We start from the raw sequence: 21811 nt of genomic DNA, 5'->3' as shown, positions 1-21811 counted from the left end.
AATCGACCCCGGCACATGCGATCCAATCAGGGGTTGGCCCCACGTTGGAGCCAAGCCCCCTCCCGGAGGAGGGCAACAGTTTGCGAAACCAGGGTTCGGACCGTACTGCCGGGAAAACACAGGCCGATCGACGGCTAGAAATTTCACAATCCTCGAAATTCGGGTACGAGCATCAAGCAGTAGTAACGAGCCTTGACTTTGAAGGTGAGTGGGAGACCTCGGAATCTCAGTTTTGAGCCTCACCGACATATCGTCGCTAGCTGACGTGATGTAAGCGAGCCCGGGGTCATGGGAACAGAGAAACTGACGTACTGTCATGTAAGCGTCAAGCAGGATGACTGGCAAAAGCACCATGGCGGCACAGATTCTCAAGAATGATCCAGTTGGTCTCAGGAGACGATCCTTTAAAGGAAGTGAAGGGGAAACAGAAACCTTGTCAACTAAACTGGCACGGGATTGCTTGTCATAGAACTAACTTCCATCTCAACACACCTTCTCGATCTCACGTGGAACGAACGTTACACACCACCATGATCATTCCGAAGTTACCCGTCGTGCACTTAGACACAACGCTAGCGGACCTGTACCGCGAGAATGGCATACATGGCTCCTTTATCGTGACAATGTACTGCGTCTTCGGCCATCTGGACCTCCACGCGAACTTCCCGCGCGAGCTCACCTGGCCCGAGGACGAGGAGCCGGTGCCGTACTCGGACGATCCGTCGGAGCAGGACCGTCTGAGGAAGGTCATTCTGGGACTCAAACCGCTGCGGCGGGCCTGGGGACTCGGAAACATGGAGGTGCTCTTCTTCGGGCCCAACATCACCGCCAAGGGCGTGAAGACAGCGCTCTCCCAGCTGCACCCGACCCAGCGGCACATACCCCGCTTCGTGGATCTAAACAAAGGCCCTGTATCTGAGCAGCTTCGAGGCATGACAACTATGACTACAACGGGGGCGGCAAGCGGCGCGGAAAGGCAGAACAAGCAGCTGCTCTTCTGGCGGCCCCAGGGCTGGATGAAGGAGCACGACTGCCTCCTCGACCCGCAAGAGGCCTACGACATCAACTCCAAGAAGTACCTCCTGACGTCCGGCATGCGCACCCCCCCCTCCACCATCACGGACCTGCAGACGACGGACCTGTCCCCGACCTCCTCGTCGTCCTCGCTCTTCCACACCCGGCCCGTCCCCTTCGTCGTCAAGCTCTGCCGCGCCGGCTGCGGCTTCGGCACCTACCTGGTGCGCAGCGAACCCGAGCGCGCCGCGACGCTGACCGCGCTGGCGACGTACCGGCGCCGCGGCGTCGGCGAGGTGCTCGTGACGGACTACGTGGACCTGGCCGAGGACCTCGCGGTGCACTTCGTGGTGGGCGCGCCGGGGACGGCGCACGACCGCGACAACCCGCTGATCCTGGGCGTCACGGTCCAGACGCTGACGGCCGGCGGCAAGTGGACGGGCGGGCACATCGATTATAGCGCGCAGGCGCGGCTGGCGGACTACGTGCGCGCGACGCTGCGGGACACGGCACGGAAACTGCCGGCGTCCTTTGTGGGCTGGGCCGGCATCGACATCGTCGTGGACCGGCACGGCGGCGGGCAGTTCGTCGTGGACCTCAATGCGCGCTTCACGGGGTCCATGCCCATCTGCTTCATGGCCGGGCACTTCTGGGAGCGCCGCGGCTTGCCGCTGGCCCAGTTCGCCGCGTTCGAGTACAAAGCGGGGCACGCGGACGAGATCTACGAGCGGCTGTACCCGCTGGTTCAGAGCGGTCGCGTCGTCGTCACGGCTACTGCGACTATAGATGAAAGCGACTGTGACAACGACAGTAGTTCGCACATGGCTGATATCGTGTGGGGCGGTCGGGACCAGGGTGACCTGGCACGAGTCGAGAGGGAGATTCGGGACAGCCTTGGGGAAAAGCCACGGGCGCAACTTCCCGAGGTTGCCGAGTAAGTAGGAAGAACAGGTATAATGCATGTATCGTATCGTACGGGTAGGCAGGTAGGCAAGGCGCAGGTGATGGGGGCTAAGAATGTAACGATGCCGTGGATATTCCCGATGGTTAGTCATTGGTAAGTAGGCTTCACAGTCTCCCAATCGTATAGAGGCGGCAAATACAAGGACGAGCGATCACCAAACTCTCTTTTATTACTAACCCCCCTTCAATACCGCTTGCCTATGTACTGTATCCGTATGTCACACGGGTTACGGCACGGGGAGTCTGCCATCCCGAGGTGCAGAGAGCTGCTTTAGGAAAGTTCCCAATGTAGGTTGACCATCCAACAAGGTCGGTCTGTAGACCCCTCATTGGGCCAGGCCGGCAGCCTTCCTCATGCGCTCGCGCTTAGCACGCGAGCGAGCGACGTGGACCTGCTCGTCGAAGACGGCGGTGATGCTGGGATGGTTACAAACTGCGATCGCCCACTTGTGGAAGTTGGGCGCCTTGTCCTCAATCTGACGATTCAGACTGGTGGGATAGACCCCGTGTTTGGACAGTGTGACGGCCCGAATGACGAATGGGCCTGTGATTACCTGGTAGAATGAAGACAATATCAGCAAAATGGTACACATCGGAGGGACTTGACGGAGGAACTTGACTTAAGGTGTGTACTTAAGTAATCAAGACAAGGACCCCTGCCATCTCTGTGCTTGGGGGTGTCACTCACCTCGGCAAGGGTAAGCCGCTGGCTCTTCCCGAAGAAAGGGGCGGCGTCCCCCAACAGCGGTTCGACCTCCCGGACCAATTCCTGCACGGCCTGGTCGACCACCCTCTCTTCATCGGCTGCAGTGGGGGACTCGAAGAGCCCGAACAGGATGGTGTGGAACTTGGCCCAGTACGCATCGGTGAAGAATGCCATGCGGGCGCGGCGGAGGGCCCCTTCCGCGGTCGTGGGGACCGGGCACAGATGCGACGGGTAGACGTCCACGAGGAACTGGCAGACAATGGCCGACTCGATGACGATCTCGTCGTTCCAGATCAGGACGGGCACCAGCGCGCGGGGATTGATCTTCAAGAACGCCGGGGGCCGCGGCCCATCGACGTTGATGATTCTCTCCTCGAAGGGGACCCCCAGCTCAGCCAGTGCGACGTCAGCGCGGTTCGCCCCTGGTCCAACATAGAGTCAGGCTACTACGTTCCGGAACGGGAAGGGAGTGATACAATGGGGCGGCGACGTACATGTGCATGTGTGGTTCGTATACAGAACTATCTTATCGGTGCCGGTTGATCCCATTTTGATCTGATGTTGTGTCGGCCTTGTACGTTGTGTGGGCTCTTCGGATGATTTTGGGGTCGAATAAGGCAATTAATACAAATCGTGATGGTGTCCTGGTTTCTGCAGGCTGGAGTTACAATGTGTTGGCTTTAAGTATTCTCGTCATGAGCCGGAACCGTCATCATGGATGACTCAGCTTGGCTTATATATTATGTTGCATGAGGATACGAGATTCCGAAGGTGCATATGCAATGCACTTATCCAACCCCCTGTTCTTCTTACCTCGCATCATCGTACCTCCAGCCTAGCGCAGCTGCCAAGAAAACATCCCACTTCCCCTGATCGTGGCGATGTGAAATAAACCAATGCAACTTAGTATATCGATGTATAGGTAAGATAGTGAACTATTTCGGTGATATATGCAGTGCGGGCATACATGTACCATTGCACTTGTGTGTTACACTGATACATACATATAGTCATGCCTGTGGTTGCACAATTGCATGCAGCATGCTTTTAGATTTCATTTCCTGAAATCGTACATGAACCATCACACCGGGTTTTTTTTCCGTAGCCAGAGTATCTTCAGGAATGGGCCCATTCCATTGCCCGACCCAACCGCCTTGTGACGACGTATCTGGACCAAACCAGACCGCGTCGCTCACTTGCATGCAATGTATGCCTATCACATACGAAATCACCAAAGGAAGGCGCCTGATGGTGTACACCACAACATGCTTCTATCCACTGATGGATCCTCAACCCGAACTGTGTATGTCGCTTTTCGAAGTGGTTGTACTCCTCACTGCCAATAGATTCATGCTTGGCCAGCGATGGACACCTAGTCTTTGCCCCTCGTTGTGCACCTTCCCTTAGCAGAATATGCCCCCTCCTTCCTTCCTTGAGCAGAAACGTCGCCTGGTTATTCTCGCTCTTTTATATTGTGTGACATTGAACATGGGGGGTCAGGGCCACAAGGAGAGGACGGGGCAATAAAGGCCCAGCTTGCCACCTTTAGTCATAAAGGAGGCAGCATCATCTTTCCCCCCATGTGGCCAAGAAATCCCGATGAGTGCTAGAAAAGAAACATCAACCAGCTGTAGTTCTTCAGTTTATAGCTTTTCGTACATCGTTTCACAGAGCTTCATCAAGGCTTCAACAGCAAAATGGACAAGAAGGCATCCAAAGGCGAGTTATTTCCCGTTATAACGGAGAAGTCGAACCCGCAGTCGAGTGATAATGAACACCCAGGAACTACCTCGGACGAGAAGGCCCAAACGAAACCCTCCGGTCAGGATGGCTCGCCCCCGCTTCTCCAGATGAGAGTATCCAAGACTAAGGGAGTGGGCGTCATCACCACCCTCGCTGGTATCAACTTCCTTAACACAATGGGCTCGGGAATCCTCATCGCGGCACTCCCGCTTATCGCCGACGATGTTGGCCTGCCCAATGGTCTAGTAAGAAACTTTCAAGTCTTGTTACTTCTTATGGGGTGTCTTGGGAGGGTTGAGCATGCGACCTCCCGCAGTGTTGCTTGCATCGCCTCCTGAAAAGATGGTGTATTCCTTGGACCAGCAATACTAACGCCGAGATTCGACAGATGCTTTGGCCTGCAGCCGTCTACGCACTCGCAGCGGGGTGCCTCTTGCACGTCTTCGGTTCCTTCGCCGACATCCTGGGCCCCAAGCGCGTCTGGGTCGTGGGCAGCTTCCTGTTCGTCGTCTTCACCGTCGCCCTGGGCTTCTCCGAGACGGGGATCCAGGTCATCATGTTCCGGACCTGCCTGGGCATCGCCATGGCCATGTGCCTGCCCACGACCGTCAGCCTCATCACCAACACCTTCCCCAAGGGTCACTGGCGCAACACGGCGTTCGCCATGAGCGGCATGGCCCAGCCGCTCGGCTACGCCCTGGGCCTCGTGCTCGGCGGCATCTTCACCGACACCATCGGCTGGCGCTGGGCCTACTGGATCATGGCCATGGTAAACTTCGTCGTCTCCGTCATCTCGCTTTGGTCCCTCCCCGACGTCCGGCATCCGTCCAAGAAGACGTGGGCGCGTCGACTGCGAGAAGATGTCGACTGGATAGGGGTACTTATCCTCAGCGTGGCTTTGGCACTATTGAGTAAGTGAAGTCTGTGGAACGAAGAAAAAAACCCTCTTGACTCCTTACGTTAGCCCGTCCTCTTGACCCAGCATCCCAGTTACGGGACCAAGCTAATCGGAAACCTGCAGTGTATGTGCTTGCCATGATTACATCGGATTGGCGCAACGTGCAGAAGCCTGCTCAAATAGTCCTCCTCATCGTGTCGATACTTCTTCTCATAGCTTTCCCTTTCTGGATGCATCACCAAGTGCAGGTTGGAAAGCCGGCACTTATACCCAACAGACTGTGGCGTAAGGCCTCTTTCACATCTGCCTGCCTATGTGTCTTCTTCTGCTGGTCTTCGCTGAACGGCATCGAGTATTTCACTACTTTATAGTATGTCTCGCTGTCTCTGAATAATACTTGTTTTGTGCCGTGGAAATACTCGCTGACACAGCACCCCTCGCTCCAGTTTCCAGGAAGTACAGGGATTATCTGCCCTCCAGTCCTCTATCCGATACTTTTCACAGATTGTCATGGGTACATCCGTGAACGTCGTCCTGGTTTACATCATCTCGCGGGTGAAGGTCATAACTCTTGTCGTCGTCTCCACTTGCATCACTCTCATTTCGCCAGCTCTCATGGCCACCGTGGGTGAGCACGAGAACTACTGGTTTAGACCATTCTGGGCATTGTTTCTCTGCCCGGTCAATCCTGGGGTAAGAATCTTGCTTTTCACAGCGAAGCGAAACCTGAAATGTAAAGAAACATGAACTCATCTAACTCTTCTTTGCAGTCCTTTTCAGTGTGTCCAATCTGCTCATATCCGACGCTTTCCCTGCCGAGATCCAGTCGCTTGCTGGCGGTGTCTTCAACGAAGTCGCGCAGTTCGGCAATGCTGTTGGGCTTGCTGTGACTGCTGCAATTGCAGCGTCGGTTACGGAGCACTCCCACGCCGAGGGAAAGACGGCAACGATGGACGGCTACCGCACCGCATTCTGGACCATCTTTGCGAGCACCGCCAGCGTGCTGATTATAAGTATCATAGGGATGAGGAGGGCTGGTACTATTGGAAAGACCGAGAAGGACCAATAGACCCGGGTGTTACGGTGTGAGTTGCAATCTGGTATAGTGTGTTAAGTGAACTTACAGCCATGTTCGTCACTGGGAGTCGTGGGGTCTATTTGTATGATATTATTGAAGCTGATTTTCGGGGTTAGGGCTAGAACTATGACACTAAATTCTCGCTCTCTTTCGGCACACCCCTTTCTTCCGATAGACCTATGCAGGTTCCGTATATCGTATCTTGATGAAGATCCTTGGCGCAACACATACGGCACTGGTGTGTGACACACTGCATAAAGTAAACCCTAGTATCAGATCGACATCTATATAGAGATTATCGAGGGTTCTCAATTAAACAAGACATTATCTAATAATTTTGCTGAACTGGGGGAATCAGGCCATCTCCAACATCGCGCTGAGGCGTCCGTATCGCTTTCAGGAGTGGCCTAGCTAGTTAGGTATAAACAGCGGTGGAAAGCTAAAGTGAAGTGTTGAGCAATATGGACCAAGGTACACCTGTATGCGTTTTCATCACCAATGGCTAAGTTGGGTTTGGATATCGTCCGAGTGCTGCGAGACGCCTAAACTCTAGTAAATTCCGGCAGTAGGGCACGACCAGCTCGCTGCATCATTCACATCCCCTACGCCATCATAGACCGCCGTCTGCGGCCACCGACAGATAGGCCTGGTGAAACTCACCCCAAGAGTGGGCGTGTCATTGACGAACTTGGTTCCGATAATGGATTCCGGTGCACCCACTGTCATACGTCGAGGATGCTTCAGGGGTTGCTCACGGCCGAGCTCTTGTTCCCGGCAGCACTGGCGGCGCTCTCGACCCAATCGACTAGCGAGGAGAGCAGCGAGTGCGACGAACCATTCACTTGCAGGGGGAAGCCTCCTTGGCCTGCGCCATCCAGAGCCTTTTTGTTTGAGAAAAAGAGAACGAGTTGTCAGCACATATTTATCCACAGAGAAGAGGTCGAGGCTTAGTTGTGACTCACCCAAGCGCCGACACCGCCAGAGCAGTGGCCGATCCCGGGGACCATAAAGAGCCAGTAGAACTTGTCCACGTCGCCCGCGCGGCCGACGATGCGCTCGTAGAAGCCGTTGAATTCGTCGTATCAGGCTGCCGCGTTCAGCGACGGGATCAGCGGGTCCGCGTAGCCGTGGTAGTGCAGCACCTTGCCGCCGTGCGCCTCGAACGGGCGCAGGTCCGGGTCGTACGCGTTGGCGCCGCCCGGATTGACGGCGTCGGCGAACGCGACGCTGGCGGCCGACATGGTGCGCCAGTCCCAGTCGGTGTCGTTGTAGACGGCGTTGCGGTAGAACTCGGGCCCGAATAGGGGCTCGGCCGAGTTCATCAGCGAGGCGAACCCGGCTTCGCCGCTGGGGGAAATGCCTGGGTTGATCAGCTGGCCGTCGCTCGTCAGCCAGGGCGGTACAGCCGCTTGAGGTTGAGCACCTGGTCTCGTGTGAGACAGTCGCCGCTGGTGGCGTTCGCCTTTCCTCCTCCGCTTTTGCCGCAGAGCAGCACCTCGGGCCGGAACGCACACCGGGAGGGGTCCATGATGACGCCGTCGGCCACCCCGTCCAGCGCCGCGTCGTACTGCTCCAGGACGGCGGGGGCGACGAGGCTCGCCCACAGGTCCGCGGGGATGAACGTCGACCGCGACGCCGGGTACTGCAGCAGCGCCGCGTAGGTATGCCAGGCGCTCGTGTGCGTCTGCCACGGGATCGCCGACCCGGCCAGCACGCCGTCGAAGTCGGCTGGGTATCGCTGCAGTGCCGCAAGCCCTTGCCGGCCGCCCGTCGAGCAGCCCGCGTAGTAGGAGTAGGAGTGGTGCGGCCCGGTTTGAGTAGTAGGGTAATAATACGCGGCGACCACCTGCTTCGCGGCCATGACGGAGAGGTGCAGCGCGCGGTGCACCCAGTCGATGGCGCGCTCGGGCTCGTGCAGCATCCACGCGGCGGTGCCGCTGCTCGAGTTGTGGCCCGTGTCGGTCGACATGGTCGCGAAGCCCTTGCGCAGGCCCCACGCGACGTCGGCCTAGTTGATGCTGCCCGCGAAGCCGCCGTTGCCGACGGTCAGAAGCCGTGCGTTCCATTCGTCTGGTTCCGGGAGCCAGACCTCGGCCTTGGCGGAGGTCTCCGGGCTCGTCTTTATGCTGAGAGCGATGCGACAGAAGCCGGGCAGATCGTTGGTCTGGGGGCCATCGCTGGTGGAAAAGTTTGTCCCTTGCGGCACATCCGTCGCGAGATAGACGCTGGCGGTATCGTTTGAGAAAGCCCAGCCGCTGAGAGAAGCGCAACCTGCCACGGCCGCTGCTGTTACGTGGCCAAGAAAGCCTAGTATAGGCGCAAGTAGCAGTAGCGAAGCCATCTCGAGCCCCAAACCGGCAGAATGGTACGCGCCAAGACTGGAGGTCAGGATGAAGGTGCGCGTACAAGCGGCGGGCCACATTATATACCGGTTTGGAGCCCCTTGACCGCTGGAACTATCCGCAAGCGGGGCGGAGACAATCTCGGAGCCTGCTCCGACGGCACAGGGGTCACCCGGTCACCAGTGGGACGGACACCGGGTCGGAGGGTCCGACGATCATGGCGCATATCTGCGCGACGTTATCGAAAAGGAGTTTCGCATCTCGAGTAATTTGTTGAACTATGCAAGCCAAGTCAACCAAGTAGATTATTATCACAACCCAGGCCGTCATTGCGAAGTCATCCCCAGGTCACTGGTTATGCTATTCCCCCGAGTTCGTCGTCTTCTTCAAAGCGGTTGGTATCGCGAAACCAGCTCCTATTCTTCTTTCCTCCATCTAAAGATACACCATATCGCACCCCTATTGTATCGCGTGTATCTTGATGTCCATCAGCATGCAAGCAGTGCCGATGCTTATGACTGCGGGCTGCAGCGGTCCTGTGTGTCGGCCCCTGTTGGTACCGTTCTAGTGTATCGATCACGAATTTTGTCTATCAGTCAGCTTACCCTGTCATAAAACTGAGCTACCTTAAACGGCCGAACGGCATAGATCTATCAAGGTATCGTGTTTCCCCTGGAGCCCAAGTAATAGTTCAGCCGCGAAGGAGTTGAGTGGGTGTAAGGCAGCAGTCATCTACCGTAAGCTAGGGGGTTTTATGCCGTCGGGACCACTTCTGGCCCGGCTCTGTCATCGAGGAAAGGCTTATATACGAAGGTATCATGTGTTTGTTTTCCGGAATAGTGTTAGACGGACTTCGGCTGCCTGCTGGGGTAGTAAGTTGTTGCTCTGCAGAGCCTCCCTTGAAGTACAGGCTGACGCATGGTAGGTTACGCTTCTAGCTGGGCCACATGTAGGTTTGTTAGGAGCCAGGCTGAATATTTGCACCACAGTGTGGCTATCGTCAGCCATACATGGATGTGATCAGCCATATGGTTCAACCGCAACATCGCCAACAATATTGACGGTGCTGGGAGAGAGCTGAATGGATTCACGGATGAGTGTATACGAGAGAGGCGGTGGAGCCTGGGGGCCTCACTCTTGATAATTGACATAGAACATGTATAAATTAAAGATGACTGCTTTTCATCTTGAATCCAGAAATCTCATCACCATCATCTTCAGGAACTCACAGTCTAGGACTTTTGAACCTCTATATCCCATTCGTCATTCCCTCAGACAATATGCGTTTCTCTAATCTCACTTCCTTGGCAACGTTGACGCCACTGGCCATGGCCAACTTCGATATCTACCACCAAGAGATCAAGAGTACCTCACAAGCGTTGGGACAGTGGCAAATTTTCGAGGCCGAGCCTGCGAATTGCGGTGATGCCCATGGGCGGGAGAAAATGGGATCCCCGTGACGATGTCAGCAAGAGCAAGGGAATTCGATGCGTTGGCTGCGACTCCACTTACAAGGCCTCCCCGGCAGAGATTGAGGTGTTCGAGATGAACTTCGGGACAAATCCAACTTACCACTGGAGTGCGTATCAGTCACGACATACCCGAGTGCCAGGGGATGCTAACGCCGCGCTGCAGCTTTGTATAAAGATCAGGGCTACAGGATGGTTGGGTGTAATTAACCCCCCCTCCATCTTTCTTTCTTTCCTTGCCCGCATTACTAATTTGGGTGCCCTGAAAGTGGATGGCAAAGTCTACGGCGAATGCATGGTGTACCCAGAGGGCGACTACGACTGCATTTCTTTCAAGGGATCCCGGAAGTTCCGCTGTCTTACAGAGTTCACTGCCCAGGAAATCAATGCCCACCATTAAGTCGATCCCGGACAGTGACTGGAATGGGGAAGGATGAGAGGTCGAAGGAGGAGAGTCGGATGATGAGAGCCTGAAGAGCCAAGGATAGAAAGGAGGAGCTGAGGACCCAGGAGGAGGGGACGCTAGGGATTGGTATGAGATTTGAGTTTCTACTTCTACTTCTGGGACTTGTCTGACGGGTTGACTCTGTACCTACAGTCGTTCGATGACAGCGTGCGATGAGGCTGACGAGACAAGATTATAAATGGGTTTATTGCAGGACCGTTACTTGAAGTAGTGGTTCGGGGCAGAGGAAGAAGACGAGCAACGAGGCGCTGGATACCTTTCTCACAACAGAACCAATGACAGAAGACGATTGTGCGTACAATTATATTGATGGTCATCAACTTTTCGGATCCATACTAGAATCAAGGCGATGTACAATCCATTTTGTTTGCAGTCTGCGTGCATATCCATAGAACACTGTGTAAATGGGGATGAGCTGCCATGACCCCGTCAAATCCCGCTGGTTGCGCGGTCGGATGACGTTGCTCTTGACCATCTACTAACCCTTTGGTCAATGCCGATGCCGCATACTGTCCAGTGAGAATCCGGCGTCGCTGTCGTAATATCAACGAGAAGGGGGAAAATAATAAAATACAAGCAGGTGGTTCTGGTCATCTGCGTGGGGAAAACCCGTTGAGTGAAGACTCTCGAACGAGTTTGCTCGAGCTGTAGAGAAGGCTGCGACATCTCCAATCTGGCTCAGCTGGAGTCGCCAGGAAGAGCGGCGATGCAGACGGTATGTGAGATACGGTGGAGGTAACAGTCTTTCGGTGCTGGTGCTGAGTCTTCACCAACGGACCTTGAACTAGCGATGCTAACGCTGGTAGGGGTGGAATCCTCGGCTGCTTCCTCGGCCGCCACCACGGTAGTTGGCACCGGGCCGGCCTGCGTTCTTGGGGCCAGTGGGGGCATTCGCTGGCGGAGCGTGGTTAGGGTCAGCAGGTCCTGGGCTGTGGTGACCGCCGCCCCTGTTTCCACGGAAGCCGCCCCGGCCACCTGGGTTCGGTTGCGGAACATCGTCGTACATACCTTCCCACGACGTCGGATCGCCGCCAGCAGCAGCGGGTGCGCCACCGCCGCCACCTCCTCCCATACCATAACCGCCCTGTCCGTAGCCTCCGCGGCCGCCGCGTCGGCCTCCACGACCACCATACTGCTGCTGGTGGTTATTGTTGAATCCCGGTTGTTGGTCTCCACCACCCTGGCCTGCAGCAACCTGGTTCATCTGGCTCTGCATTTGTTGCTGCATCTGTTGCATCATAGCTGGATTCATTCCGGCCATGGGATTGTTCTGGCCGGCCTGGTTAGCGGCGGCGCCGCCGCCTTGGGCCATCTGGTTGGCCATCTGCATCTGCATCATCTGCTGCATCATGGCTGGATTCATACCGCCAGGCATCATGCCCATACCCATGCCCCTGTTCATGGCCATTTGCTGCTGCATCATCGTCATGTACTGCTGCATCCGCTGCATATACTGCGCCATTACCTGCGGCGTCATGCCACCCTGGGTCATCGGATTTGCCATCGGGTTTTGCGGGCTAGCCTGTTCATCAGGGCCCTTTCTGAACTTGCCACGTCGAGATGCCTCTTCTTCCTCACGCATATTACCACGCGGCTGGGCCTTCTTCACCTCAATGGGCTTGCCATGGATTTCCAGGGGGACGCTAAGACAGTTATCCACGCCAGCCTCGCTCTCGAATGTAACGAATCCAAAACCGCGGGGCCGCCCGGTGTCTTTGTCCATCATTAGGGTGGCGTCAACAACGCGCCCGAACGAAGCAAAGTATTCCTTGAATTCGGACTCAGTCGTGTCCTGGCTGACACCACCGACAAAGATCTTGCTCGTCTTCTCCTGTTCGTCACGCGGAATGGCTCTCTTGGGGTCGATCTAAGCTCAAGATTAGTGTGCTGCCCAGGGGTGGGAGCGGGAGCGGAAGTGACTTACGATTTTTCCATCCAAGAAGTGCTCTTTGACCATCACAATGTTCACAGTCTTGGGATCCTTGAAGGTGAGGAACCCGAAGCCTCGTGATCTACCGGTCGCGCTATCTCTCATAACGGTGCATTCCGTCACTTCACCAAACTGGGTGAAATATTCACGGAGGGACTCTGGAAGGACGTTTAGTGGATAGCTACTCATGCGATGGGCCTAGAAAAAACTTACGGTCTGTGGTCTCCCAGTTCAAGCCGCCGATGAACATTTTTCTGTGGCAAGAACATTGTTAGTCAGCCTCCTGGACACAAACTGATGTGCTGATGCTGCAGCGTGATGTGAGATCAATCGAACATGGGCGGACAACACTCTAGCTAAGCTGTTGTCACTTGAGCAAACATGCGAAGCCTGTCTCGGCTGTGTGCCAATGAGGTTGCGAAATGTGATTAGAGGACCCAAGCATCGCACTAGGTTTTTCTTCGTCTATGCGAGCAGCCGCTTTATGAAATTCCACGCCCCAGGGCTGAGAACGGGATAGCCAATGATACAACTCCGTCGGAATGGTGGTATAAGGTCTGCCTTGGGACTTTGTGAGAGCATCTCCGGCGCTGAGAGTTTGCCGATCTTCAGGAAGCGTAGATGATGTGGCCGAACCTAGGGACTGGGTCCGGAAGAGCACACCACACACAGAAATATTCCTTGGAGGAAGATTATGTAGCGGAGTTGCCATATTGTTGTCGGAATTCTTTGTTTTGCTGATTTCGCTACCGTGAAGCTAGCATATGGCCTCGAGCGCTATTCGCTGCCATTGATTGTTACAAGCCATCAAAGAGAGAGACATGGTCTCGTCTAGCTTTATGAGCCTATCTCTTGACGAACGGCTATGGAAGGCAGTGTCTGTGACCTTGTACTGACTATAGTCGATGATGTTCATATCGTGGCCTCTTCTCAGGTAGTAAATCTGTGGGCCAAGCTTGTACTGCCTGCATCTCAACCCTTCCAAAGTCTCTCAGGGTGTATCGTTATGGATACTAGGTATTTTGGACAGGCTGAAGTGATCTCGGCGATAGGTTGGTTCACGGGCTGTTTCGAAACCCAACTGTGACAAGCCTCCCATTGAAGCCAACAAGCCCGGGATTATCTCCTTTTTGTCCAATCTTATCTGGATTCGAGCCCCCAGGGACCTGAAGCAAGCTTCTTATATGTGGCCCTGGCCATACCAGCAATCGCCATCCGCGCAGCAGCAACCGCGCATACCTACACCGAGTACGACCGATCCAACCACATTGGCAGAAGTGTCTCTCTGGAGATCACGAGGCAGGGATTTGGGGAGGGACAACAAAATAGCAATGGAGGAAAGCATCAAACTTACCCGTCTTCTTTGGCACTAGGGCCTCGCGTGGAATGGTAATTGGGAGTAGAGACTTCATCTCTCATGGGTGTGGACGTATCGACATCCCTGGGTGGATTGTTGCCCAGGTTGAAATCAACATCGTCGTCGTCGTCATCTTCGTACTCGGCTTGTTGTTGATAGTCGTCGTTATAGCCATTCTGATTCAGGTCATAGGCCGATTCGTCTTCAACATGAGCTTCGGGTTGCGCAGGAACTGGGGCAGGGGGTTCCACTGGCTGTTCTTGCTTCACTGGGGCAGGAGCGGACGAAGGTTCGTTATCATCGTAGCTGTTTGCGGTCAGTCGCGATTAATGGGTTGCGATTGGGTTGCGATTGGGTTGCGATTGGATCAACCACGAAATGCGCGGGCTGCAGCAGTGTCCAGCATAAGGGAGGCACTCACAGATCGGCGAAGAGATCGTCCTCCATGTTCTCGGGTTCAGTCATGATGGGCAGTGTGTTTGTGTGAAATACACCTATTATGTGAAGCTGCTAAAGGACGGAGTATACTTCAGGCAGCGAGTGAGCAACGGTAAACAACAGCCAGGCAGTCGCTCGTAGAAGATGGACCCCTCAAGAAATGTTGGGGGCGAGAGATTCCAGAGCACTGTGAAGAAAGGTAAGTCTAGAGGGAAAAGACCAGCAGGGTCTATTGTTGTGGATGTCGCATTTGTGGTTGTTGAATGGAGATGGGAGATGGGACAGGCAGCCGATACAGATAAAAAAGAATCGGCGAGCTGGAGCAGGAGGTTCCAGTCGCGCATCAGTCCCCCAGAAGGCAGAAAGAAGGTGCTTTTCTACTTTTGTAATGAAGTGGGGTCTTGGGGCGGCTGATGGATACTGGCTGTGGCACAGGCCACACTGCCATTGGGTCACTGATTCACTGGTCAAGCAGCTCTGAATCAGCAAGTCAGCCACTTGTGGTGCACTGCTCGAAACACGCTGTAAGTGGACACTGGACAATGCACGTCTTCAATCCCCGTTCTCAGGCCGTATGGAGGTCTTTCCATTTGGTGGAACGAATACAATAAACAATAGAACTTGAGCTCTTGAGCGGTTCCGTAAGATGCTTAATACCATAGAAACCTTCTCATTACTTACTTAATTGCCTATTGAGAAGCGCAAGCGTGCAAGAGATTGCATGCACGCGATACGGTCTTTGAAGTATGTAAGCAATGAACGTGGGGCTCGAAGCACTCGAAGCGATGATCGGCTCGCTTTGTGAGTACATACATTCAATGATCCTACCTGTTGCAATGGATCACAATGACAGGAATCAAGTTAAAAGAAGAGCCCAAATATCAAGCAGAGTGCCTATTTACTGATTATATTTAAACACTGGTTAATAATAGTATATTTCCTACCAGCCGCTCATTGACTCTTCTGAGCATGTGGGGAGTAACAGGACTCAGTACTGTCGTCTGGTTGTCGGCCCCCAGTAGGGAGGCAGGCCAGGCACAGCTGTCAGATGATTGGTCAATATCGCCCAGTACTTGCCTTGAATTGTGGCGGGCAGCTCGTCAAAGCTCCATCATTGATCCATCCCGTGGCACAAGTGGGCCGGGTTTTGCTCAGGCGATCGGTGGACTTGTATCAATTTGGGGAGAGACGGACACACTCCAAACCCCCCCAGAGACACCTTACAACGCCACCGAACATGTAATTTGCTGCTGCTTTTCCCTCCAAACACACCCGAAAAAACATGTTCTCTTCTTCGGGTAGCGGCAAGAAGCCGCCTCCTCAGCAGGTAAGAGTGTTGCGCCCCTCCGCTTCTGTCCATGGCTTCGATGATCTTGGTTGCTGATCGTGAAATGACGTAGGAAATGGTCCAAGTTGGTACGTTGTTGAAAGCCGCGATATCTTCCTGCGCGCGCGACGCAATTTTGGTATTTGGGATGCGACATGATTTGTTCGAGAACTAATACTTTCTATCGTCTTGCCAATAGACAGATCCGAGATGTAGACCTCTTCCACCCCCAAGACTCGAGATCCTATTGTTCGTGCTGGTTGAGTAGGCGCTGAGTATGGATTCAGGTCGGCTTCGCCTTTCTGGCGCCCCTCCCGGGACGGCACCCCGAAGAAGAATAGCAACAGTAGTCGAGATCCCAATAAGGTCATTGGCGCCGCATATTCCCATGCTGATATGCTCAAATTCGATTCTATGTCCGTCGTTTTTTCACCTATAGCTGGGTTGATGGTCTAGCTAACAACAAGAATCAGGAGCTTGTCGAATATATCCTCGAGACCTCCCTCGTCGAGCTCGCAGAAGCCCCGGCTCAGCGACGTTTCTTCGCCGCCGCCGCCGCCAGGAAGACAATCATCGGGCACGTCTTCACCCCCACTCAAGACTTATTTCAGTTTCCTCTCCAACACCAATCAAGACTGGAATACGGAGGACCCTGAAGGAGAAGATATGTATGGTTACGACGACGACGATGGAGACGATTTTGGGTTGCCCAGTATTTCAAACATGAAGAGAAAATCAAGGCGCAAGGCCGCAGCGCAGGGCAGTGCAGCGTCTCAAGGAAACAATGCACCGATGGATGATGCGTTTGGCCACTCCCGACGCTATTCCGATAGCGCCGATATAGCGATTGAGAGGCCGTCAACCACATACCCGATGCCCAAGAAAAGCGAGGGGAAGATTCTCCGACCACAATACAAAGACATACTGAAAGGTAGGCTGACGGCAGCTCCCTGCGGACTTCGCAAGCTAACACTTCATCTTCAGACCCGGCGAATGCTTTACATTTAATTAATCACCCAGCGATCCCAGCAAATGCAACCCCCAAGGAGATTGACGTGATGAACTCGCGCGTCACCAAGATCAACAAGTTCAAGAAGTTACTTCAAGCAACAACCATACCCATCACGGACCTTAGAGCTTTGGCATGGGGCGGGGTGCCCGAAGAGGTCCGTGCCATGACATGGCAACTGTTGCTCAGTTACCTGCCAACAAGTAGTGAGAGGCGTGTTGCGACATTGGAGAGAAAGAGGAAAGAGTATCTGGACGGAGTGCGGCAAGCCTTCGAGCGCGGTGGCAGTGCCCCCTCCTCTGCTGGTCGGACCAGGGGCTTAGATGAGGCCGTATGGCACCAAATCAGCATCGATGTGCCCGAACAAATCCCCACATCGAGTTGTATGGATACGAAGCGACTCAGCGGTCCCTCGAACGGATCTTATACCTTTGGGCTATCCGGCACCCCGCAAGTGGCTACGTCCAAGGCATCAACGACTTGGTATCGCCTTTCTGGCAAGTCTTCTTGGGTAGCTACATCACCGACTGCAATATCGAAAGCGGAATGGATCCTGGACAGTTGCCAAAGCAGTCCTCGATGCGGTCGAGGCAGACTCATTTTGGTGTTTGACGAAACTACTTGACGGCATACAAGACCATTACATAGTTGCACAGCCTGGAATTCAGCGTCAGGTTGCCGCGCTGAGGGATCTCACCGCTCGGATTGACAGCGATCTAGCAAAGCATTTGGAGAATGAGCACGTGGAGTTCATCCAGTTCAGCTTCCGGTGGATGAACTGTCTTCTTATGAGGGAAGTCAGTGTCAAAAATACGATTCGCATGTGGGATACATATCTGGTACAGATAACCATTCATTTCGCGTAGGGAGTAACTGTTAACTTGAAACAGGCTGAAGAACAGGGGTTCTCGGAGTTCCATCTGTATGTGTGCGCCGCCTTCCTTGTGAAGTGGTCAGCCAAACTCCTGAAAATGGACTTCCAAGAGATTATGATGTTTCTGCAGGCTCTGCCTACGAAAGATTGGACGGAGAAAGACATCGAGCTTCTGCTGAGCGAAGCATACATCTGGCAAAGCCTCTTCAAGAACTCAGCCGCGCATCTTCGAGGAGGTCCTAGCAGGTCACCCTCGGCGAACATGCAACTTTGAGGAACGCCGGCCGCAATATTCGGTTCCGCAGCCATTCGCAATATCGGAACATTGATATCCCCAAATCCTCACTATGATCAGCACCCGATGGGTAAGACGCAAGGCTGTCAAGGCGCACCAGTTCTCGACGAGCAGCTATCCTTGACAACGCGAGTCCTAGTAATAGGTACGCTTCAAGGTAAATCGGGCGAAAGACCAATTGCTCGTATTGAGCGCTGGTCGTGGGTTTGCACTCACCTCGCCAACTTGAATCGATGGCACGGGACTGCTGGCAGCAACATCGTGGGTTTGCACTCACCTCGCCAACTTGAATTGATGGCACGGGACTGCTGTCAGCAACATATCTACTTTACTGAGCATTGCCCCCACGAGCGACGCTGGCGCACAATATTAACATGTATTCATGATAGGAGGGGAAAAGGTGCATCGAGATCCGGTCGATGGAGATCGGCTGATAGCGATGACAACTTTCGGCTTTCGGCAGATGCCAGATGTGGTAGAGTCGAAAAATATCGATGTATCGTGGCAATCCAGGGTGCATGAAGCCAAGTCGAGCCAATGATCAGTTGAAGCCGGGTTCCTTGTGATAAGGAAACACGAGTTCTGCATCCGAACGTGACTTATTGGCCGCGAGTCCTTGATTGAGAAAGCAGGCAAACCCGATGATTGTTTGGGGGCAGGTGGAAAGAGCCGCATATTCTCGGCTTATGCAAGGTCCCAATTCCGCCAAATAAAAAGCCCACACACATGTCCGTTACTAGTTGGGAGGTCCACCCCGTCTCGGCTGTCATGGAAAAACCTACACGATGCATATAGCTAGTAGGTTCGGTGGACAGGCTCTCGGCTTAAAGATTTTGTGGTGAGGTTCAGTATTCGTTTCCTGACGGGATGGCGGATGGCGGTGAAACAGCAAGTGATCCCCCGGCTCTTTGATAGAGACGGGAGTGTGTAACTATATCTTGCTAGACTACTACTATACATTAGGTATATAATAGATCAGTCCTCTCCGGCCATCCCAAGAGGAGGGAACACAATAATTCCCGCTGCAGAAGGCTAGAACACCAGCGAGGGTAGCCGTATGCGGTGACGCACTGCTACTCTGATTACTACCACCGCTACATGTTCGATTCAACGGTTCCTCCGTTTTCAGTGGAGACCCAAGGTCTGACAAGGACTTCCGTCTTATAGCCAAGTTCCACTTTACACCGACGACCGACTTTTGCCATGGAATTTTTTCAGACTTGCTGCAGCAACGCCTTCGTAGTTCCGCGTCGCCCTTAGCTGCGGGTCTCACAGGAACGGCCGCGGGCAACCGAGCAATGGACTTGGAAAGAACACAAGGACCCCCAATTGTCATCGTAACGCCCATCAATCGCCGTTTACGCCCTCAGGTAGGTGAATTGTACGTAACAGCTGGGGGATGCGATATAAGCTTGTCTGTATTTGATACAGTCCAAGGCAGTCATGAAGTCGAAGACCTTTTTTTCTGTTCGGTGTTAGCTGACACCCGGATGTCCCACCTGATCAATAGTAATAGATAAGGGATTTGCATGACGAGGAAGCTAGAGCAATCATTCGACGGCCTTTGCGCTGCCTCTCCGTCTGGATGCGGGATGGATCCATCCCCAGCAGAGATTTTGTTGGAACCGACCCAGGCCATTGCCTATCGTCGATTGCGTCGCCTTGGGGTATGTGGGATGTGGGATCGTCTACCAACAGACTTACGCCCTTCAAGTGACTTTCGCCCTGGGCTGGGCCCACCGCGTGCAGCACCCGCAACACGCTCAGGGATTGACCAATGACTCAGAAGAATTGGTTCTTGGGTTATGAGGGGGCGGCCGACGGTTGGGAAATTTATACTTCTACTTTAAGTAACTTATTGCGCTACCTTCATGTCACGCTCTCTTCTTTGTTGCTTGCACTCTACTTATTATTCCATCGGCTACTCTAGTTGCCAGCAAATTAAACCGAAAACTGCCTCGTGGTCAAGCCACTCATTTCCACCACTGCCAACTAAAATAAACCCCCTCTGTTGAACTCTGTCCCGTTTCTGAGTGTCTGTCTGAACACTGGTTTCAGTCTCCCCGTCTCTGTCACACTTGCTGTTATACACAACTCGTTAGAGGATCATCATCATCATAATCATGTCACCTTCGGCTGTTCCGGCAAACACCCACGCTGGTGAGCCAGATCTGAACCTCACATCCGCGGCCATCGAGCACCGCACCAACGGGACCGCCGAGGCCAATGGCACGTCCAACATCACCAATGGCGTGCACCGGGAGGATCTGCCGCGGCTCGACGCGTCCAAGCTAACCTACTCGTTCACCACGGCGCCGCGCGCGATCCCCGCGCTGGGCGTCACGAGCGAGGACGGCAACAGCATCTGCACCGACCACATGATCTGCGTGCCGTGGAAGGCCCGGTCGGGCTGGGGCACGCCGGAGCTGAAGCCGTACGGGCCCCTGAGCCTGATGCCGACGGCCTCGGTGCTGCACTACGCCACCGAGTGCTTCGAGGGCATGAAGGCGTACCGCGGCTTCGACGGCAAGCTCCGCCTCTTCCGCCCGGACTGCAACGCCGCGCGCATGCTCATGAGCTCAGTGCGCATCTCGCTGCCGGCCTTCGAGCCGGCCGAGCTCGAGCGCCTGGTGCTGGCCCTCATGGCTGTCGACGGGCCCAAGTGGCTGCCGGGCGAGCGGCCCGGCACCTTCATCTACCTGCGCCCGACCATGATCGGCACCCAGGCCGCGCTCGGCGTCCAGGCGCCCTCCGAGGCCCTGCTGTACATCATCGCCAGCTACATGCCCGTCATGGACAACCCGGCCGGCGGCATGCGCCTGCACACGTCGCCCGACGACATGGTGCGCGCCTGGGTCGGCGGCTTCGGCTACGCCAAGGTCGGCGCCAACTACGGGCCCTCGCTGCTGGCGACGCAGGAGGCCCGCGAGCGCGGCTTCGGCCAGATCCTCTGGCTCTACGGCCAGGAGGGCTACTGCACCGAGGCCGGCGCCAGCAACTTCTTCGTCGTCTGGAAGGACAAGGCGTCGGGCAAGACCCAGGTCGTCACGGCGCCGCTGGACGACCGGCTGATCCTCGACGGCGTCACGCGGCGCAGCGTCTTGCAGCTCATCCGCGAACGGCTGGCCGACGACGTCGAGGTCGTCGAGCGGAAATACACGATTGGGGAGGTCATGGAGGCCGAGAGCGAAGGTCGATTGCTCGAGTGCTTCGCTTCTGGCACTGCTGTAAGTTTTTTCTTTTCTTTTTCTTCCTTTCTTGTTTTTCGTCCCATCTGCTGGTGCACGCTCGGCATCCTATTTTTCAGATTGAGTCCTAGGGCGGACTTCAGATGGAGATTACCGCCCGTCCAAACTATCCATTCATCTAAATTTAAACCACAACACACACTTGCTAATGTGTAACCTCGTAATACTTCGTCATGCCCATCTCATTGATCCACCACCGAGGCCAAGACCTCCCCTCCCCCATGGGCAAGGCTGGCGAGGGCGGTGCCGTCACCCTCAAGGTCAAGGGCTGGCTCAAGGACATCATGTACGGTGGCGAGCAGCATCCGTGGGGCGTCGTGGTGCCCGAGGAGCAGTAGGGCCAGCGAGTTCGACGTGAGACATGAGCGCCATCTCCAGTACAGCAGCCCGTCTCGTATGATTCGCAGCCACATTTTCGAGGAGAATGCGCCCCTCGGGTCCTCCAGAAAAGGTCCTAAACCCGCACCACGCCTAGTCGCATTGCAGCAAGTCGCAAGCAAACAAGCAAGCCTCCTCCGCCATCCTTCTTCTTATGTTGTTGAGTATGTCATATCCAATTAGGGGCTTGGAGGCAGACGGATATGGAGTGTCGTTGGCCCCGGCCAATGATATCCGCATGTTGGCTCTGCACCACCGGAGTTCGAAGTGGGGGAA

At 54.7% G+C, this 21811-nt stretch overlaps 9 protein-coding genes across 9 annotated transcripts; 4 read left to right on the top strand and 5 right to left on the bottom strand.

The window, feature by feature from the left end:
• Window positions 1-530: 530 nt before the first annotated feature.
• PG994_012262 (ATP-grasp domain-containing protein) lies at window positions 531-1952 on the top strand (the record flags this gene model as incomplete). The annotated part of the gene is made up of 1 exon (XM_066863671.1): window positions 531-1952. The coding sequence occupies one exon, from the start codon at window positions 531-533 to the stop codon at window positions 1950-1952; it is 1422 nt and encodes a 473-aa protein (XP_066712781.1).
• Window positions 1953-2303: 351 nt separating this feature from the next.
• On the bottom strand, window positions 2304-3232 carry PG994_012261 (uncharacterized protein; the record flags this gene model as incomplete). Its single annotated transcript, XM_066863670.1, has 3 exons — window positions 2304-2531; window positions 2666-3105; window positions 3178-3232. The coding sequence occupies 3 exons, from the start codon at window positions 3230-3232 to the stop codon at window positions 2304-2306; spliced, it is 723 nt and encodes a 240-aa protein (XP_066712780.1).
• Window positions 3233-4380: 1148 nt separating this feature from the next.
• On the top strand, window positions 4381-6393 carry PG994_012260 (uncharacterized protein; the record flags this gene model as incomplete). Its single annotated transcript, XM_066863669.1, has 5 exons — window positions 4381-4671; window positions 4815-5337; window positions 5391-5694; window positions 5756-5952; window positions 6095-6393. The coding sequence occupies 5 exons, from the start codon at window positions 4381-4383 to the stop codon at window positions 6391-6393; spliced, it is 1614 nt and encodes a 537-aa protein (XP_066712779.1).
• A 749-nt stretch (window positions 6394-7142) lies between these two features.
• On the bottom strand, window positions 7143-8371 carry PG994_012259 (tannase and feruloyl esterase; the record flags this gene model as incomplete). The annotated part of the gene is made up of 4 exons (XM_066863668.1): window positions 7143-7283; window positions 7365-7457; window positions 7494-7785; window positions 7806-8371. The coding sequence occupies 4 exons, from the start codon at window positions 8369-8371 to the stop codon at window positions 7143-7145; spliced, it is 1092 nt and encodes a 363-aa protein (XP_066712778.1).
• Window positions 8372-8410: 39 nt separating this feature from the next.
• PG994_012258 (feruloyl esterase B) lies at window positions 8411-8743 on the bottom strand (the record flags this gene model as incomplete). The annotated part of the gene is made up of 1 exon (XM_066863667.1): window positions 8411-8743. One exon carries the CDS (start codon window positions 8741-8743, stop codon window positions 8411-8413), a length of 333 nt encoding a protein of 110 aa, XP_066712777.1.
• A 2729-nt stretch (window positions 8744-11472) lies between these two features.
• Window positions 11473-12714, bottom strand: PG994_012257 (uncharacterized protein; the record flags this gene model as incomplete). Its single annotated transcript, XM_066863666.1, has 2 exons — window positions 11473-12546; window positions 12604-12714. 2 exons carry the CDS (start codon window positions 12712-12714, stop codon window positions 11473-11475), a joined length of 1185 nt encoding a protein of 394 aa, XP_066712776.1.
• Window positions 12715-13959: 1245 nt separating this feature from the next.
• On the bottom strand, window positions 13960-14431 carry PG994_012256 (heterogeneous nuclear ribonucleoprotein HRP1; the record flags this gene model as incomplete). Its single annotated transcript, XM_066863665.1, has 2 exons — window positions 13960-14272; window positions 14388-14431. The coding sequence occupies 2 exons, from the start codon at window positions 14429-14431 to the stop codon at window positions 13960-13962; spliced, it is 357 nt and encodes a 118-aa protein (XP_066712775.1).
• Window positions 14432-15686: 1255 nt separating this feature from the next.
• Window positions 15687-17888, top strand: PG994_012255 (GTPase-activating protein; the record flags this gene model as incomplete). Its single annotated transcript, XM_066863664.1, has 7 exons — window positions 15687-15731; window positions 15805-15820; window positions 16000-16147; window positions 16205-16662; window positions 16716-17194; window positions 17283-17537; window positions 17631-17888. 7 exons carry the CDS (start codon window positions 15687-15689, stop codon window positions 17886-17888), a joined length of 1659 nt encoding a protein of 552 aa, XP_066712774.1.
• A 2144-nt stretch (window positions 17889-20032) lies between these two features.
• Window positions 20033-21495, top strand: PG994_012254 (branched-chain-amino-acid aminotransferase; the record flags this gene model as incomplete). The annotated part of the gene is made up of 2 exons (XM_066863663.1): window positions 20033-21140; window positions 21359-21495. The coding sequence occupies 2 exons, from the start codon at window positions 20033-20035 to the stop codon at window positions 21493-21495; spliced, it is 1245 nt and encodes a 414-aa protein (XP_066712773.1).
• Between the last annotated feature and the right edge of the window lie 316 nt (window positions 21496-21811).

This window comes from Apiospora phragmitis (genome assembly GCF_038363925.1).
Source record: "Apiospora phragmitis strain CBS 135458 chromosome Unknown utg000010l:1.0-9815664.0:1.0-9183399.0, whole genome shotgun sequence".
NCBI lineage: Eukaryota > Fungi > Ascomycota > Sordariomycetes > Amphisphaeriales > Apiosporaceae > Apiospora > Apiospora phragmitis.
The sequence above is the reverse complement of the archived record's forward strand: the minus strand, read 5'-3'. Positions and strand labels throughout refer to the sequence as shown.